General features: G+C 47.5%; 2 protein-coding genes across 3 annotated transcripts in view; one reads left to right on the plus strand and one right to left on the minus strand.

The window, feature by feature from the left end:
- Positions 1-5498: 5498 nt before the first annotated feature.
- On the minus strand, positions 5499-10660 carry SOWAHC (sosondowah ankyrin repeat domain family member C). The gene has a single exon (XM_063338488.1). It carries the CDS (start codon positions 10577-10579, stop codon positions 8924-8926), a length of 1656 nt encoding a protein of 551 aa, XP_063194558.1. The 5' UTR covers positions 10580-10660; the 3' UTR covers positions 5499-8923.
- Positions 10661-10685: 25 nt separating this feature from the next.
- The window catches only part of SEPTIN10 (septin 10), a 40664-nt gene continuing 33960 nt past the window's right edge, over positions 10686-17389 (plus strand). For both annotated transcript variants that reach the window (XR_010071569.1, XM_063338500.1), the window contains exon 1: positions 10686-10857. Coding sequence is in view for 1 of the 2 variants with exons in the window: in XM_063338500.1 (XP_063194570.1) it covers positions 10828-10857 (30 nt within the window). In the remaining variant the exon portion in view is untranslated. The remainder of the gene's footprint in view (positions 10858-17389) is intronic.

Here is a 17389-nt window from a genome sequence, read left to right on the forward strand (position 1 = left end):
ATATATGATCCCTGCCTGGCTGCCACCGTTTGAGCAGGCTACAAAGATTCTAGGGACAGTGGGTGAGGAGCTGCATCCTTTCTTGTATTTGAACAACACCTGGTATAACGGCATACCAACTGTGATTTAGCAATACCAACCTACAACCAGTAGTAGCAGCAGTGCTGTCAACAGAAGTTTTGACAGCCTGATATACTTCCTCCACTCCCAATCAATCAAATTTCACTTCCTCAGTATCACTTCCCTGTTGTTTCATTCAACTTCAAGTCAAAAGAGCAGGTGAAACCTTCAGGAGGCCGTAAAGGACCATAGAAGGTTATCCTGGCAACAATAGCTCTGTACCTCATGGTAATAATTCCTTTCTAAAAAGATCACTGGGGAAAAAGCAATATTCTCTGAGTAGGCAATTCGATCCACTAGAGTAATAGCTGTTTTCTGTAGAGGTCAGCGGGATTTAAACCAGGCACTAGAAAAGGACCCCTGAAGAGCACCAGTGTGGAATGGGGAACACTAAAGCCATTCAGTGATCAAAAAAAGGAGCTGTTGCCTTGTACTACTCAGTCACTGTGTGAGCTGGCATGTTTGAGATGGGTTACTTTTTTTCCCCCTTGTCTTTAGCTCAGGCATTCAGTTTGAAGGGTGTGTAAGGAAGTGAAGTTTCAAAGTGATTAGTCACCTGTAAAGTTACAGTCATCTACTTTTAATAGGATGTGAGACAAAGTTTTCCAGAATTTGAATTTGTCTATGCAGGGATGAAGGGACTCACCTGCAAAGGAGGATGAGGTGGGCATTCAGGTTAGACAGAACTCACATTTATGACCCATCATAAAAGACACTAGTTTTGACACAGCTAATGGAATAATCAATAGAAATCCTGTGAACTATGCTTAGTGTTTCTTGTACAAAGTGGTCTATTATTCACAGTGTTGCCTTTAAGGTACACAATACCGCAATCATTGAGGAGAAAGTGTGGTCTTTTTCTACATTTGCTCACCAACTTCAAGTTTTCTTGTCTACTCTACAATTAGAATGCTATATGTGGAGACCTTTATCATCAATGCTATTTTTTTCTTCCCACTCTTGAAGTTTAAAGTAGAAGAGAAAAGCGTATGTTTAGTTTTTCCATTTAATTCTTAACAAAGAGATCTCCTTATTTGAAGCCATCCCCATTTTCTGAGCTTTATAGATCTATTAATCAACATTTGTGCAATTCAAGCTACTAAAAAATAGGAAAATAATGGGAAGTAGCCAGGAAAGAAGGAGGTAGGTGCAGAATGGATGAATGAACATGCACAGCATGGCACCCCTGAGAGCTCTGCACTTTGCCAAGCACCATCAGCGAGACATTTTCATGGCAGGGCTTTGCTATCTAGTGGAAAACTGGTTGCTTTGTTTTCAGCCAGGGTGTTCCAGTCTAGGAGGAGTCCCATTTTAATTCAGAATCTGGTGAGTTTTCATCTGTTCTGAGAGGTTAAATCTTAAACTTTGCTACAATGTAAAAATCGTGACTGCTGTTCTGTACAGCTGGCTATCAGAGAGCAAAAAACACAGTCCCTCAGCAGAAGCCTCCATTTATCTGTACTCACCTGTTGACAAACATTACTTCAGGTGAATTTACTCCAGATCAGGGTGTGGGTTCTCATCTAGCTTGAGCCCCACAAATATAAACTCTGGAGAAAGGCCACTACCACATTTCTCCTGCACACACAAGTTTGAGAACCACCCAGCACTTCACAGATGTGGGCACTCTGGGGTGACACTGTTACTGGAGATGCGCGTCTTACAGATCAAACACAAGTTATTTGTTTTTTTTTCTGTTTTGCATTTTTATAATGAATTGAAGAAATGGTTTTGTTTTAAAATATGGAAGACTCTGGACTTTTGTGGCCAAGAGCATCTGTGTTTTCAGCTAGACGACTCTTCTTCTCCCCTCCCCCCCGCAATGAGTCTTTTGAGGATGACTTTAATCAACAAAAATTTTGCTAAAAGGAATTTGAGATTGCTACAGGAACTTGAAACAAGCTTTAGAAGATGAGAAAATTTCAGGTTAAAACCCAAAAGCCCAATACTTCCTATCACTGTGATGGCTATCAGTGAGCTACTACTATACAGCCCTTAAAAGATACACTTACTGGGATATAGTAATGCAAGCTATTACCCACCATGCAACTAACTCATTTTGCAACTCCTATGCAATGAAAAAACATCCTTAACAAATGTCGTATCTTAAGAACAGATAGGATAATTTTGCAGCAACCCCTCTGCAGTAGTTTCCAGTAGCAGCTGTTCAGTGTTGATCCAACTGATTTCTAGCAGTGGCTAAAGATTAATAACATACTCTCATTAGCCATATCTGTTATACAAGGTAGTTGGCACTACTTAAATGTAAAAGTCTCCTAAGCACTCCACTTTCATCCGTGGTTCAGTTCATGCCATTTATTCACCTGTGAAAGTGTAATATCTGCATAAATGTCACAGCCAGATGAAATGACGTAGCATCTCTGCTTCCACCCCCATCACGAGAAGTACTGCCAGCAGCTTCAAAAGGCTTCAGATGTACCAGTGCTGCAGCCCACACTCTGCAGCTGCAGACTGCGTGGGGTGGCAGCTACGATACCTGCGGTCTATGCCATTCAGCCCATCTGTGACCAAAGGGGAAGTTTTAAGAGGCAGAAGTCAAGAGTGAGGTTGGTAGCCAGCGGTCCTGCTGCAGGAGGCAGCTGAACCAGCAGGACCTAGCTGCATCCCTTTAATTCTACTCTCCCAAATTGTCACACAGTTACTTCCATAAGACAGACCTATAGTGAGATACTATGTGATAGGTAACAAGGAAAAGAAATAGCAAATATAAATGTCCTTATATATTCCAGTGTTACAAACATTTTTTTCTGGTACTTTGAGGCTTTCTGACATGCAAGTTTATGTCCAGTGAACAGAGCACGTCTTTACAGCCTGCACAGTTAATTTGGTCTTTCTGTATTGAAAGCAGTAACAGGGACAGCACCTCTTTAGTATGAACTGTCCCAAGGGATTTCTGTGCCCCGACAAATGCTGTGGACATCCTTTATCTTTTTTTAAACATAAAAAACCCCACACCATCAGAAAAACCAACCACCCCACCCAGCTTCAAAAAGAGGTACCTGTTATTTATGCCCACTCTACTACCAGTTTCTCAGGCACTCTAAGGAACTGAGAAGTGAAATAACTGGAGCGCTCAACAGCCAGCTAGCAAAAGTGAAAGGCCTCTAGCTTCACGGGAAAAATACCTAGGAAATAAATGCCCAGTGTTTCAACTAAAGTTAGGGCTAGCTCTAGATACAGCCCAAGCAACTGAATTATTCTGGTGCTTAGAAACATCCAATCTTAAGTTTCCAAAGTCTCTCTTCATGGACAAGGACTGACTCAAGGCTGCATTCTGTAGGCTGGCTGCTTTAGACTGACAGCAGAAAGCTTCAAGGATTTACCCGCATCGATGCAGAGGCATGTATGGACACAGATCTGTTGACTTCCATTGTCACCCCTTGACGGTCTTACCACAGGCTTGCAAACTGCCTTTTAAAGAAATAAGGGCGCGTTGGAAATAGATTAATATAACTTGCTAGCTTCTTCTCATGCTTCCCAGTCACCTGGGGGAGGAGAGAGTTTGGGGCTGTCTATACAGAAGGGTAGGTGCACCTAAACGACAATGGTTCATTTGGCATGACTACTCTATCTGAAAGAACACAGAACGCTTTTGCACCTTGACCTGCTTTTAAGGTAATTCTTCCACATGCCACTAGCATCTTAACTCCTTGTAAAAATCTCAGAATAGGGTTTCTTCAGGTTTTGCCACAGAAGATGAAATATCTCACCTGTAACACAGTTTTATTAAAAACAACCAAAACCTGGTAGCTTGTCTCAGTTTTCCCAATAATGTGTGTATTAGGACACATCAATACTCATTTTGGCTAAACTGAAAAATGATATAAGATAAATTCTGCAACAGCCGAAAAATGATAAGACAAGACATTTCGTTACGACAAAATCGGAAATTCAAAATAATGTGTTTCATTTCTGCTGTCAAACTGCTCACGATTTAACACAAACTGAACAGCTAGTCCCTCTCCCAATCCCTAATAGTAATCCCAGACTTCTTCCTTCTCCCCACACTCAGTTGAGGACATGAAAAACTGACATTTATTTTTTTTTTCTTGTCTTCAATGCAAACAAGGAAACAAAATGCATGACTAAACTACTTTTTTTTTCTGGATGAAGTCTCCCAAGTTTAATCTATTGCCTTCAGGTTCACATGCATTCCACATAACTCAAGGCATATTAAGTCAGGACTGTAGTCCTCTTACCCCTCCCTTCTAGCCAATGGAAAAATAAGTTAGCAATGCAATGCTGAAGGGCTTCTCTCCCAGTGAGAAGTCTAAAGTTAAGTGGGACCATTCTGATGTACCAGGACTCTCCTGCAACAGCTGGAGCTACACTCAACACAAGAGTTATTTGTGCTTTTGCAAACTGTACTAGCTACACTGAGAAATGCTGGTAAGAGGACCAACTAATTAGCATCAGACATGAATTTACATTAGAGCTCTCAGCAAGTCATCTCTCTCAAGTGTTATTCTGTAGGAAACGGGATATATGTTTAGATACAATTTTCTAAACAGCTAGTCAAGCCATTGCATGATCAGCAAGGCTCATGTAGACTCCTCTCCTACTGAGTCCTCCTCCTCCCCCACAACCTCAGCTGCTTCCCCCATGCCCGGACTCTCCCCTAAGCTTCCACAAACACCTCCCCCTCCTTTCTCCTCTCACCAGTGTCCCCAGACTACTGATTTGGGGTCACTTGGTTTGGAGCTGCATGCATCCTAATCCACCAGCACGGTAACAGCCGAGCCTTTCTTCAGTCTAAGCATAAATCTGGATGTCTCTGAGAGGTGTTACTGGCAGCATGAGGTTTACTAATTTTAACATATTTTTTGGTAAGGCAACAGCTTAATAGAATTTTTAGATATACCAAAATCCCACTGTCTAGCTTGGTAACGAAATTAAACTTCCCTTTAGAGAAGCTGCCAGCTGTAGTTAAGACACATTATAAAAAGCCTTAATCCTAAACCTTTTTTAATTAGGTATTGACCTTTACACAGTGACCAAAACTAGTATTAGTCTTCCCAGAGTCAGAGATATTTAGCTGCATAGAAATAAGGTCAGGACGCTATTTTAAGTTAAGCAATGCCACTCTCCCAGGCCCTTATTTAGACATACTTCTCTACAAAAAAACTTGTTGTGTCTTCATTTACTTTGACATGAGCCATTAGAGAGTAACTGCCAAAGAAAAATGTTACTGTCTTGCAAACAACTCAACTGTATTTTCCCTTGTCTTACTCTTTGAGTGTTATACTGTATCAGACATCTTCACGATTGAAAATAAAAACAAAAAACAACAACAACAAAAAAAAAACGAAAAAAACCAACCCAAAAGACAAAACGTTACATAGTTTTAACAGCCAAGAAGCCAATATGCAAGCAGCACCTAAGCATGTACCATACAGAAGTGAATTCAAGCATAAACAATTCATGGGCTCTTTTTATTTCAGTAAAACTGAAGCTTACAGATTCTTAACTCATAACCATTCAGAAAGACACCCATAAAAAGTTGTATTAATAAAACCTGACAGGCTTCCAGGCCTCTAAAATATTTCAAACATAGGATACAATAAAAGATATCAAATGTTTACATTACAGTCTTGCTGCCTTACACACCATCATAAAAAGTGAACACACATTCAGTAACTTCAAGCATACCATTAAAGACACCACTAAGTGCTCCAGTTTTCTGTACCATACAACTTTATTTCAAATTCACATCTTTCTAGGCAATGTATCCAAAATATTTGACTCAAGAGTACCGTTAGACTGTAAATATTCTGAAACAGGGCATCAAGCCTTTCCTACCTCCAAACAAAACTTAAGTTTTAGCTCATGTTATAAAAAGTAACCACGTGGAATGTGACAAGTCATAATGTGAAATCAAAGTGCTTTCGTCCCATAGCGCAGAGAGACACTAGTGGTTATCTAGCCATTTGTCAACATACCTCAAACACCAACAGAGATGTTTGCTCTGTTGCACCCCATCTTGCAAAGACCTTTGGGCTGTTATGGTGAAATTGCATTAATTGACAGCTAAACAGTATAAGAGGAGCAAAGTTTCACTTCGATACTTCAAATAATGAGTTGTAAGTGAGGCATCTTTTTACCATTTTTTCAAGTTCCCTTAGTAATTGCCAAAGGTCTACTGTATTACGCAAGACAAAACTATGTTCCAGTTAGTCTTTTAAAATCCAAAGTGTGCTATATTTCAAATCCCAAAGCACTGAAACCCTCAATTTTTTTTCCCCAGACCCTGACAGCTATCTAAGACTCAGTATTTTTGTGCAATTCTTTGCTATTTGCATATGAAGAGACAAACACTTCACTCAACAGCTCCTATGAAAGAACTATAAACTCTCAAAGCAGAAAGTTACTTCAGTAAGGTTTGGACATAGGTAGTTGCATGGAATATGTGCTCAATTCAGCAGTGGCCATGCTGAAGAGGGCTCACATTGCAAGTGATCAGTCAGAAAACTTCCTTTCTACAGAAGTCTAAAAAGCTATTTATCTTCCAGAGTGAAGGAAGTTTAAGACTTACGCATTTAATCCTCTTCTCTGTTACAAAAGAATTAGGTCTACAGTATAATTCGTATGATATTCCCCCCCCCGTCCCTTTTGTTGAAGGGCTGAGGGAAAATTTCTGGTCCTGTCCCACAGACGTAAAGCCAAAGTGCTTTGCAAGACCGATATTACCCATCACATTTGTGGCAACCAACCCAAAATGAAGGCACATGAAATCTATAATAATATAGCTTATAAATTATAATCTAAAGCTGAACCTCTGTACAATTTCTAGTCTTTTTGCACAAAAGTAATGACCAGCATCTATGCAGAGATTCAATTTTTTTTATGTAACTTTTCCCAGGAATAGTTAAGTGTTGCTTACATGCCTATGCAAATACTGTCATTTATTAGGTTTTGACACAAAGTGCAGAAATTGTGAACTCAATGAATCCAATGAATCGTTGGCACTCCCTTCCCCTGTCGCTACAAGAAATGTAAGCCGCCAGCAACAGCTACAGGCAGCTGTTCCCTTGAAAGTGCACAACTCCCAGCAGCAGTTTCCCTGCGAGGTGTTCTAGAGCTCGTGGTATGCATTTAATCAGTGTCTTGAATTTGGATTTTAACATGTCAAAGCCTATCTACTTTTGGTTAATTACCAGCCAGAGGTGCATGTACATTCTGAGGAAGCCAACTTGAAACACGCTTCGACAAATGTTGCATTGAAACTGGTCGTACCTTAACATCTAAGCACAGATGAGCTTCTACCTTGAGCAGCATTCAGGATCCAGGGTCAGCTCAATACCTCATTCTTAAGGAAAGCCGAGTCTGGATACAAATCTGCCTCCTATATTTCACTGGAACTGCTACCTTTAAAGCAGAGAAACAAGATTCAAGGTTTCTGAAAGCTTTAGCAGACGGATAGGCTCATCAATCAGATTAAGACTCACTAGGTTGTTAAACAACAGTTCAAAGCCTTGGTTACCACTTCTCTAGAAATACAGGTTTAAAAGAACTCAAACACCATTGCCATCACTTAACTAGACTACTAGACTATGTCATTATACTGCTTTCACTCAGGATGATAAACAGGGACAGAGTTTCAGAGTTCTGGTTATTCACCTTGTGTGTGAATTCGCACCTCCTCCCTTTTTTCTTTCCCTACTTTTTTTTTTTTCCATTTCTGCACAAAGTCAGTTGAAGGGATTGGCACACAAGTTGCTAGTGAACACAGACCTGTGGCTATTACGTATTACAGGGCCATATTAGAGTGTCTTGAAGATTTCATGCAATGGTGTCTGTGCTCTTTTCTAAAAGAGAACGACTTTCACAGGTAGCACATACAACACAATTTTCTGATTTTAAATGCAGTGAGTTACACAAACAACATTAACAAGAATTGACCAGACTTCATAACTGGAACTGCGCTATGTCTGGCACTTGAGAATTCACAGTGATTAAAATAAAATTGCTTTGCCTAAGACAAAACAGAAGATACCAAATATATAAAAAGATTCTTTGCTTCCATTACCTTGTATTAGTATTCCAACAGCAATAAGCAAGCTCAGTAGTACCTCAGACAGCAGAGACTTCTGCACATGGTCAACTTCATTCATTATTTGCAGTGCAATGGATTTTTTTTTTTTTTAATATATTCATGATGTCAAATCAGGCAATTTTCAATTAATAAAGTCAACATAGGCTCAAGTCTTTGCTGGATTGAAGCTTGGATTCTGACAGGAAACCGTTATCTACCATCTCATTTTGAGTACCCAACTCCACTCTGTGCCAGGTGGTATTGCTGTTAAAGAGAAACTTAAAGTATATTTGCATATTACTGAGGTGTTCTTCTTACATAGCAAGTTGTTTCTAAGTAGTTTATAGTACCAGCTGAGTACAGGATTTGTACTTTTCTTTCCCCCACTCAACACGCTAATCCAAGCAGATTCCCTAACACAGGTTTCCCATCCGGAAGCCTGCCTTTGGAGAGAAAGGAGCACAGCTTTTAAACACCCCAGCGTTTCTCAACACACCCGCTGCCTCTGATTTCAGCACTGAGGGCCCAGCCGAAGGAGCTGCTCTTGGGAGTTGTAAGCCACCAGAGCCCTGTTGACTCACTGGGCTCACTGGCCCCACCAAACTGAGTTAAAGCAAGATACTCAGGACACATCTCCCCGGACTACGTGAGTGTAGATGAGCACCCACTCATACCTGCCTCACCTTTTGCGCTACACCCTAGGGCACTTTGGTCCATGCACCCACCTCCCAGACCTCCTGCTCCGTGGCCTTATCCAAAGACATTGGACTTTGGCCTGAGCTTGAACGACGCTTTCAGGGATTTCTCCTCATGCTCTTCTTCCTCAGTGTCACCGCGAAAGGAGGGTGTGTTGTGGATGATCTGAGTCCTGAAGCGGATCTTATTAAGCCGAGGCTTCATCCGCCCGCTGCCGGAGCCTTTCCTGGTCATCTCCTTGCCCTTGCCTGGCACTGCTGCCCCTTCGGTGCCCTCAGCTTCCTCCCCAGTGCTGTGATGGTGGTGGTGGTGGTGGGAGAGACGGTAGCTCATGAGGTTGGAAGGCAACACCTTGGAGAGCCTCCAGCGCCCGCTCCCATTGCCGGCAGCCCCTTCCTCCTCCTCCTCCTCCAGGGCCCCCACGAGGCTCCGCATGTCCCCTGAGGTGCCCTGGTGCAGGTACTGCGCAGCCTTGCGCCCGCTGTAGTCACGGATGTCCACGTCGGCGTCGTAGGCTCCTACCAGCAGCTTCACCACTTCGGCGTGGCCGTGCATGGCGGCGATGTGCAGTGCGGTGTGCCCGCCGCTGGTGCGAGCGTTGATGTCCACGGGCAGCTGGTGCCGCTGGGCGAAGTTGACCAGTGTGGCCAGCAGCTCCTGCCGCCCGTGCTTGGCGGCCCAGTGCAACACCGTGAAGCCAGTGATGAAGTCCCGCTTGCAGAGCAGCGCCGGCTCGCAGCTCAGCAGCCCCTCCAGGCTCTCCCACCGACCGTCCGAGGCCGACAGCATCCAGGCGTGCTCCAAGGGGTCCAGGGCCACGGCGCCGGTGGTGCTCCCCTCCTCCTCGGCGGACGACGAGGCCACCGAGGCGCTGTCCGAGTCGCCGCCGCGGCCGCGGCCCCCCCCGGGCAGGGCTCCGCGCTTCAGCTGGGGCGAGCCGCCCCGCGCCGCCTCCCGCAGGCCCCTGCGGCCGCTCCCCGCCGCCGCCCCGGGGGCGACCTCCGCCGCCCCCACCTCCTCCACCGGCGGAGGGGGAGGCCGCCCCGGGCCCGCCGCTACCGCAGCCTCCTCGCCGCCGCCGCCGCCGCCTCCTCCGCCGCGCCCGGGCGGCGGCCCACGCCGGGAGCTTTTTCGCTGGCCTCCGCCCGCCGCCGCGCTCGGCCGGGGCGGCTCGCCCCGCTGCGCCGCGGGCTGAGGGCGACTGCCGCCGGCATCCTCGCCCGCCGACGGCGGTGGCGGCGGCGCCTCCTCAGCGCCCGCCCGCGGGGAGGGCGGCGGGCTCGGCCGCTCCGCGCTGTCCCCCACCGCCGCCGCCGCCGCCTCCTCCCCGGGGCTCAGGGCGGCGGCGGGGGTCTCCGGGGCGCAGTACCGGCGGCGGAGGTGCACGTACTTGACGCCGGTGCCGGGCTCCTGGCGCACGGTGGCCACGGCGTTGACCAGCTCCTTGAAGCGGTGCCGGGCGGCGGCGCGGCGGCCGGGCTCCGAGGGGCTGAGCCAGTCCCGGAAATGCTCCAGCAGCTCCGCGTTGCGCGCCCGCCCGCCCCGGGCCGCCAGGAACCCCACCACCGACTCCTGCCGCAGCTCCGCCGGTTCCGCCATCACCGCTCCTGCCCCATCGCCTCGCGCCGCCGCTCTTCCCGCTGCTGCTTGCTGCTGCTGCGGCGGAGCCGCCGCTACCCGAGCCCCTCCTCCCGGCGGCGGCGGCGGCATGCCCCGGCAATCACTGCCGCCGCCGCGGCCCCGCCGCGCCACCCTCCGGCCGGGAGGGGCCCGCGCCGCCTCCGCCACCGCCCCGCGACACGAGCGCCAGCCTCAGCGGCGGCGGGGCGGCCACCCCGCCCCGCCCGCCCGCGGCGCTGCCTCCGCCCGGCGGCCGGGAGCGCCCCGTCACGGCAGCCGAAGGGGGTGCGCGCCCTCTCCACCTCTTCTCTGCTTCCATCGCCTCGCCGCGCTGGGCTATGGCCGCTTCCCGCGCCGGTCGGCAGCCGGTAAGTCCCCTCCGCCGTGCGGGGCGGGGGGCGTCGCCGACCGTTAACGGCCGCGGTGGCTGTTGGGCAGCCCCGGCGCTGGGGGTAGGTGTCAGCCCGGGAACGGGTCCGGCGGCAGAAGGGGAGGGCGGGCGGCGGTAACAGCCTGCGGGGAGGTGGAAGTGCCGCTCGTACCGAGGAGCTCCATCCAAGGGGGGTCGGGGGCCGCCCCGGGGCAGCCGGCGGGGCGGGGGAAGGTCGCCTCGGTGCGGGACTTGGGTCGCCTGGGCACGCCGCTTAGTTGCCAGGCTTTTAAAAAACTTGTTAAAGGATCTTGGTTTCAGCCGTCGCCCTTTGTAGAGCTCCCGTAGAGTACCGCATGTTCCAAGTAATGAGTTGTAGCCATGAGTCTTGGCTATTGGAGAAACACTTCCCTCGTGCCTAATGGCAAAGCTGACAGCTCCGCGCTTCGAAGACGCGGAACCCATCCACACATTAGTGCTGGAAAATTAGCTCTGGTTTTGAGAGTGGAATAAATCGATGCATTTATGACGTGAGTTTTCTGCCGTGTTTTACACCTCAGCAACACAAAGGGTTCCAGAAATAACATGGAGTGGGAGGAATTTGGGGAAGAATCCTCCACTGCTTTTGCGTTTTCTGGTGGCGGGAAGGTAGATGAAGTACCTGCCTCTGGTGATTCTTGGCTCACTGTGGCCGCTGTGCTGTTACACCTCAGTTGTGCCACCAGAGCTGTGTGTGAAGCTGCCCCAAGAACTGAAAAAAATGGAAAACAGCTGTTACTCTTTTGAAGTTTCCTTTCCTTGGAGTGATTTTCATGCGGGGCAATGTCTTGCTCTGCTTCCCGATGGCACACCCGAGGGAGCGGCGTGGGAGCGGGAGCGCGAGAAGGACGAGGGGCTGCTTTGAGTTTGGGTACTGAAGGAGTTATTTGTTGGACCATTGTTAGAGCCATCACAGGGCCCGACCACGTCCCGGCCAACCTCGGACTGAGAGTGAAAGAGCTTCATTCATGTTCCCCCGCTTCCTCACAATTTGAGTGTTGAGCATATAGCTCGCTTTCTGCTGGGGCTTCCGCCCAGAGAGCTCCATTTCACATGTTCTCTCTGTAAGGCCTGTGTGAATCCTTTGCAGTTGCAGTATATGGTAGTGCAATGTGTTAACTTTATATAAGCTTTCTCTCTTCGTACATAATGTGTGTATCTAGCGAGGTGGAGAGTCAGTACTTGACGGGCTGGCTCCGGTGGGAGACCGAAAAACATGGAAAGAAAAAAACCTAAGAGCCAAAGTACAAGAAACAAGACAAAATGATTTTGCCGGTTGATGTTTACGTGAAGAGTGTGGAAAAATGCAGCAAATCAGCAAAAGTGAGTGAGAGCGGGATTGGGAGTCCACTAAATGGTGGGGACCTTCCCCAGAACTGGTAGGGAAAAAGAGAAGCATGTACATGGAAAGATTTACATAGAATACTGTAAAAACAGAGTGTAAAAGCAGAGGTATAACATAGTTTTATAATGGAGGAGGGTGGTTTTGTATTAGGTTCATAAAGGTAAATGATGCAAATGTAATGATATAAAATATATTGATATGAAATAATATTTCCTAGTTTAACATACGCTGTATAATTGATAAAGTGTTCCTTACTGCATTGTGGGAAAGATTTTGTTTTCAGTTGTTTTGCAAAAGAAATGTAAACTCACTCTCAGAATGCAGCCTGCTATAAATCTATTTACAATCAGACTGCACAAAGTCTGAGATGCAAGTATTTAGTACTTCTGGGTTTTGAAAATTTGACTTCTGGGAAAGTTCTGGCAGCTATTGCCCCCATACAGCAGCATACAGTGCTTGTCATTTATTAATTAAAAAGGAGGGAGCGGGGAAAAATTCCTTGTTGCGGTCAAAGAGGCCTTCTGATAGCAGCCGCCGTTGTCGCATCCAAGACCAGCGTTGCTTTCTCATTCGGACAAGGAACATCAACAACAAGGGGCTGATGTGGTCAAGGGCGAAGAGGACTGACTTACTGCTCTTCAGGAAACACAGTGCTAAAGCTGCAACAGGCACAGCTGAGACAGCACAGCCAAAAAGGTGCAGATCTTCCGAAAGTGACTGCAGTTGTGATACCAGTGTTGATACAGGCATATTTTTCTGTGTCAAGGTCACCTCAGAGGGCTGCACCAGATTTCCGTTTCTGTGTTTTTCCTTCCTTGAAAACACACAGGTCAAGAGAGGCTTTTGTGTGTGGACCACAAAACCGAGCACTTTCTCCCTCTGCATAGCAGTAGCTGATCAGTCCCATCCGAACCAGCACCGTCATCATCATCCTTTGCCTGGCACATGGAGCACTAGATGTGAGGAACTGGTTTCTTTTCTGTCGTCAAGTCTTGATTCCCCACCTGCTGCCTCTTGCCACATCTGTCCATAGGCAATAGAATCATAGAATCATGGAATTGTTAGGGTTGGAAGGGACCTTAAAGATCATCTAGTTCCAACCCCCCTGCCATGGGCAGGGACACCTCTCACTAGATCAGGTTGCTCAGAGCCCCATCCAGCCTGGCCTTAAAAACTTCCAGGGATGGGGCTTCCACCAGCTCTCTGGGCAACCTGTTCCAGTGTCTCACCACCCTCATGGTGAAGAACTTCTTCCTAACGTCCAGTCTGAATTGTCCCATCTCTAGTTTTAATCCATTCCCTCTAGTCCTACCATTACCCAATATCCTAGAAAGTCCCTCACCAGCTTTCTTGGAGGCCCCCTTAAGATACTGGTAGGCCACTATAAGGTCTCCTCGGAGCCTTCTTTTCTCCAGACTGAACAACCCCAACTCTCTCAGTCTGTCCTCATAGGAGAGGTGCTCCAGCCCTCTGATCATCCTCGTGGCCCTTCTTTGGACACATTCCAGCACGTCCATATCTCTCTTGTAGTAGGGACTCCAGAATTGGATGCAGCACTCCAGGTGGGGTCTCACGAGAGTGGAGTAGAGGGGGAGAATCACCTCCCTCAACCTGCTGGCCATGCTCCTGATGCAGCCCAGGATACGATTGGCTTTCTGGGCTGTTAGTGCACACTGACGGCTCATGTTGAGCCTCTCAGGGCTGCTCTCAAGCCAGTCACTGCCCGGCCTATATCGGTCCTTGGGATTGCCTCGACCCAGATGGAGGACCTTGCACTTGGTCTTCTTGAACTTCATGAGTTTGGCATGGGCCCACCACTCCAGCCTGTCAGGGTCCCTCTGGATGGCATCCCTTCCCTCCAGTGTGTCAGCCGCCCCACACAGCTTGGTGTCGTCAGCAAACTTGCTGAGGGTGCACTCTATGCCACTGTCCATGTCGCTGATGAAGATGTCAAAGAAGACCGGTCCCAGTGCTGATCCTTGAGGGACTCTACTTGTCACTGGCCTCCACTTGGACATGGACCCATTGACAGCCACTCTTTGGGTGCGGCCGTCAAGCCAGTTCTTTATCCACTGAATTGTCAGTCCATCAAACCCATATTTTATCAGCTTGGAGACCAGGATGTCATGCGGGACAGTGTCAAAGGCTTTGCTCAGGTCCAGGTAAATGACATCAGTTGCTCTCCCCTTGTCTGTTGATGTTGTGACCTTCTCATAGAAGGCCACCAGGTTTGTCAGGCACGATTTGGCCTTGGTGAAGCCGTGTTGATTGTACCCAGTCACCTCTTCGTTATTCTTCTGCCTCAGCAGCGCCTCCAGGAGGATCTGCTCCATAATCTTACCAGGCACAGAGGTGAGACTGACTGGCCTATAATTCCCTGGTTCCTCCTTTCCCTTTTTGAAAATGGGGATTATGTTTCCCCTTTTCCAGTCAGTGGGGACTTCACCAGACTGCCATGACTTTTGGAATACAATAGAGAGCGGTTTAGCAGCCTCATCCACCAGTTCCTTCAGTACCCGTGGATGTATCCCATCGGGTCCCATGGACTTGTTCACTTTCAGGTTCATCAGATGGTCATGAACCTGATCTTCGCTTACGATGGGCAGTTCTGTCCAACCCCTGCCATTGTCTTCTGTGACTCCAGGAGTGTGGCTGGAGCCCTTGCCAGTGAAGACTGAGGAAAAGAAGTCGTTGAGAACCTTGGCCTTCTCCATATCACTTATCACCAGCTCCCCTGTTTCCTTTCTGAGGGGGCCCACACCCTCCCTAGTCGTCTTCTTACCATTAATGTACCTGTAGAAATTTTTGCTGTTTCCCTTGATCTCTTTGGCTAGATTAGATTGAATTCTAACTGAGCTTTAGCTTTTCTCACCAGGTCTCTTGCTGTTCGGACAGCTTCCTTATATGCCCCCCATTCTAGCTGTCCTTTCTTCCACTCCTTATAAAGTTTCTTTTTGTGTGACAGTGTGTCCAGGAGCTCCCTGTTCATCCAGGCAGGTCTCCTCACATTCTTTCCTGCCTTCCTCTTTGTCAGTATAGTTTGCTCCTGGACACGGAGAAGGTGATCCTTGAATACTGACCAGCTGTCCTGGGCCCCCCTTCCCTCTAGAGCTTTGTCCCATGGCATTTTGGCCAGCAGATCCCTGAAGCAATCAAAGTCTGCGTGCCTAAAGTCCAGGGTTGTAAGCTTGGAATATATTCTTCTAGCTGCCCTGAGGATCTTAAATTCTATCACTTCATGGTCACTGCAGCCAAGGTTATCCTTGAGCCTCATGTTGGTCACCAGCCCTTCCCTGTTGGTGAGAACAAGGTCTGGCATAGCACCTTTTCTTGTTGGTTCCTCTACCATTTGGAGGAGGAAGTTGTCATCTATGCATTCCAGGAACATCCTGGATTGCTGGTGCCTTGCTGTGTTGTCCCTCCAGCAGATGTCAGGGTGGATGAAATCCCCTACAAGAACCAGGGCCTGTGAACGCAAAGCCTCTTCTATCTGCCTATGGAGGGCCTCATCTGCTTGGGTCTGCTGGTCAGGTGGCCTGTAGCAGACCCCTACTGTAACATCGCCTTCCCCTGTCTTCCCTTTAATCTTAACCCATACACTCTCAACCAGCTCATCGTCCTTCCCCATATGGAGCTCCATCGATTCTAGCTGGTCACTGATGTAGAGGGCAACACCTCCTCCCCTCCTACCCTGCCTGTCCTTCCTAAAGAGCTTGTATTCGTCTATCCCTACATTCCAGTTGTGGGAGTCATCCCACCAAGTTTCAGTAATGGCCACTATGTCATGGCTTTCCAGCAGCATAGTGGCCCTTAATTCATCCTGTTTATTGCCCAAGCTGCGTGCATTCGCATAGAGGCACTTCAGCTGGGCTGGCCATGTCACCCTCTTGCGCGAATCCCCCTGGATTCCCTTGGGGTGTCCCGGTGTGTCATCTCTGGCTTGGCTTGGGGCAACAAGTTGAGAGCCCTTACTAGGACTCCATCCCTCTGCCCCTGATGTGCTGCACCACTGTTTGTCACAGGCAAGCATGAAATTATTGACCCCTTCCCCCTTCAAATCTAGTTTAAAGCCCTATCAGTGAGCCCTGCCAACTCCTGCCCCAGAATCCTTTTCCCCCTTTGGGGAAATACGGAGGAACAGGTACTACATATACTAGATTTTCAAGTTACTGAAACACCTGTTGGAGAAGAAAAGCCTTAGTGGCATTTACAAATGAATACGCTGGTGTCTGTGGAATCACCTCATCACAACTGGAAAACTAGCAAAGTGTCTCTGCTTGTTTGTTTGCCCCTAAATACCTCAAAATACAGTCCAGAAGTTGTCTTCAGTAGCAGCCTGCACACCATGCCCTCTGTTCTCTTCTGACAAGACTGTCATTTTTCTTCTGTCCATCCTGGGTGATTTCAGGGCATTTGAGAAGATTCTATCCTGCCTCAAGTTTCTTCAGACAAATGTAGGGCAAAAAGGTCCCCCCCCTGCTTTTTTTTTTTAAAGTTTCCTTCCAAGGTCTCTCCATACATACCTGTATGAAGGAAATCTTGTGTCAACCTGTGGTTTAAGGCAACTTCATCTGTCTTGTGTGTTGAAGTGGGCTAGAAAAGGAAAAGAGTTGGTGCACCAGAATGCCATGTAATAAGTCATTTGCAAGAGCTGAGAGAAGAATTCTGAGCTTCTGATGTTTGGACCAGTCCCTAAAAGTTGTCTACTGTTTCTGTCATGTTCAATAAATGATTTGACAACCGCGAGTGAAATTTGTCAAATGAGTTTTCACTGAATCATCTTTTGGCCAATACTTTTTTTTCTGCGCACCTTTTTTGGGGGACTGTTTTGTTCCATTCTTGACTCCTGTGTGTTGCTTTTTATTTTATAGAATAGACCGATGCATTAATTCCATGTAATTTCTAATGTATCTCCTTTCCTACTCTGCATCTTCGTGGACTTCTCTTTCTTTGTATTTTTTATACCTCATCCTGTATTTTCTGTTCTCTTTCTTCTGTGTTATTTTGCCAAGGTTTCCTTTCTGTTCCCTCTACTCATCCCATCTGTTCTCTGTCTCTCTCTCACACACGTTTATCGACATAGAGATGTTAATGGTATGCATGCCTACACCACGCATCTACATTTTAGAATTTAACTACCCAAAAA

This window comes from Chroicocephalus ridibundus, chromosome 1 (genome assembly GCF_963924245.1).
Source record: "Chroicocephalus ridibundus chromosome 1, bChrRid1.1, whole genome shotgun sequence".
Classification (NCBI taxonomy): domain Eukaryota; kingdom Metazoa; phylum Chordata; class Aves; order Charadriiformes; family Laridae; genus Chroicocephalus; species Chroicocephalus ridibundus.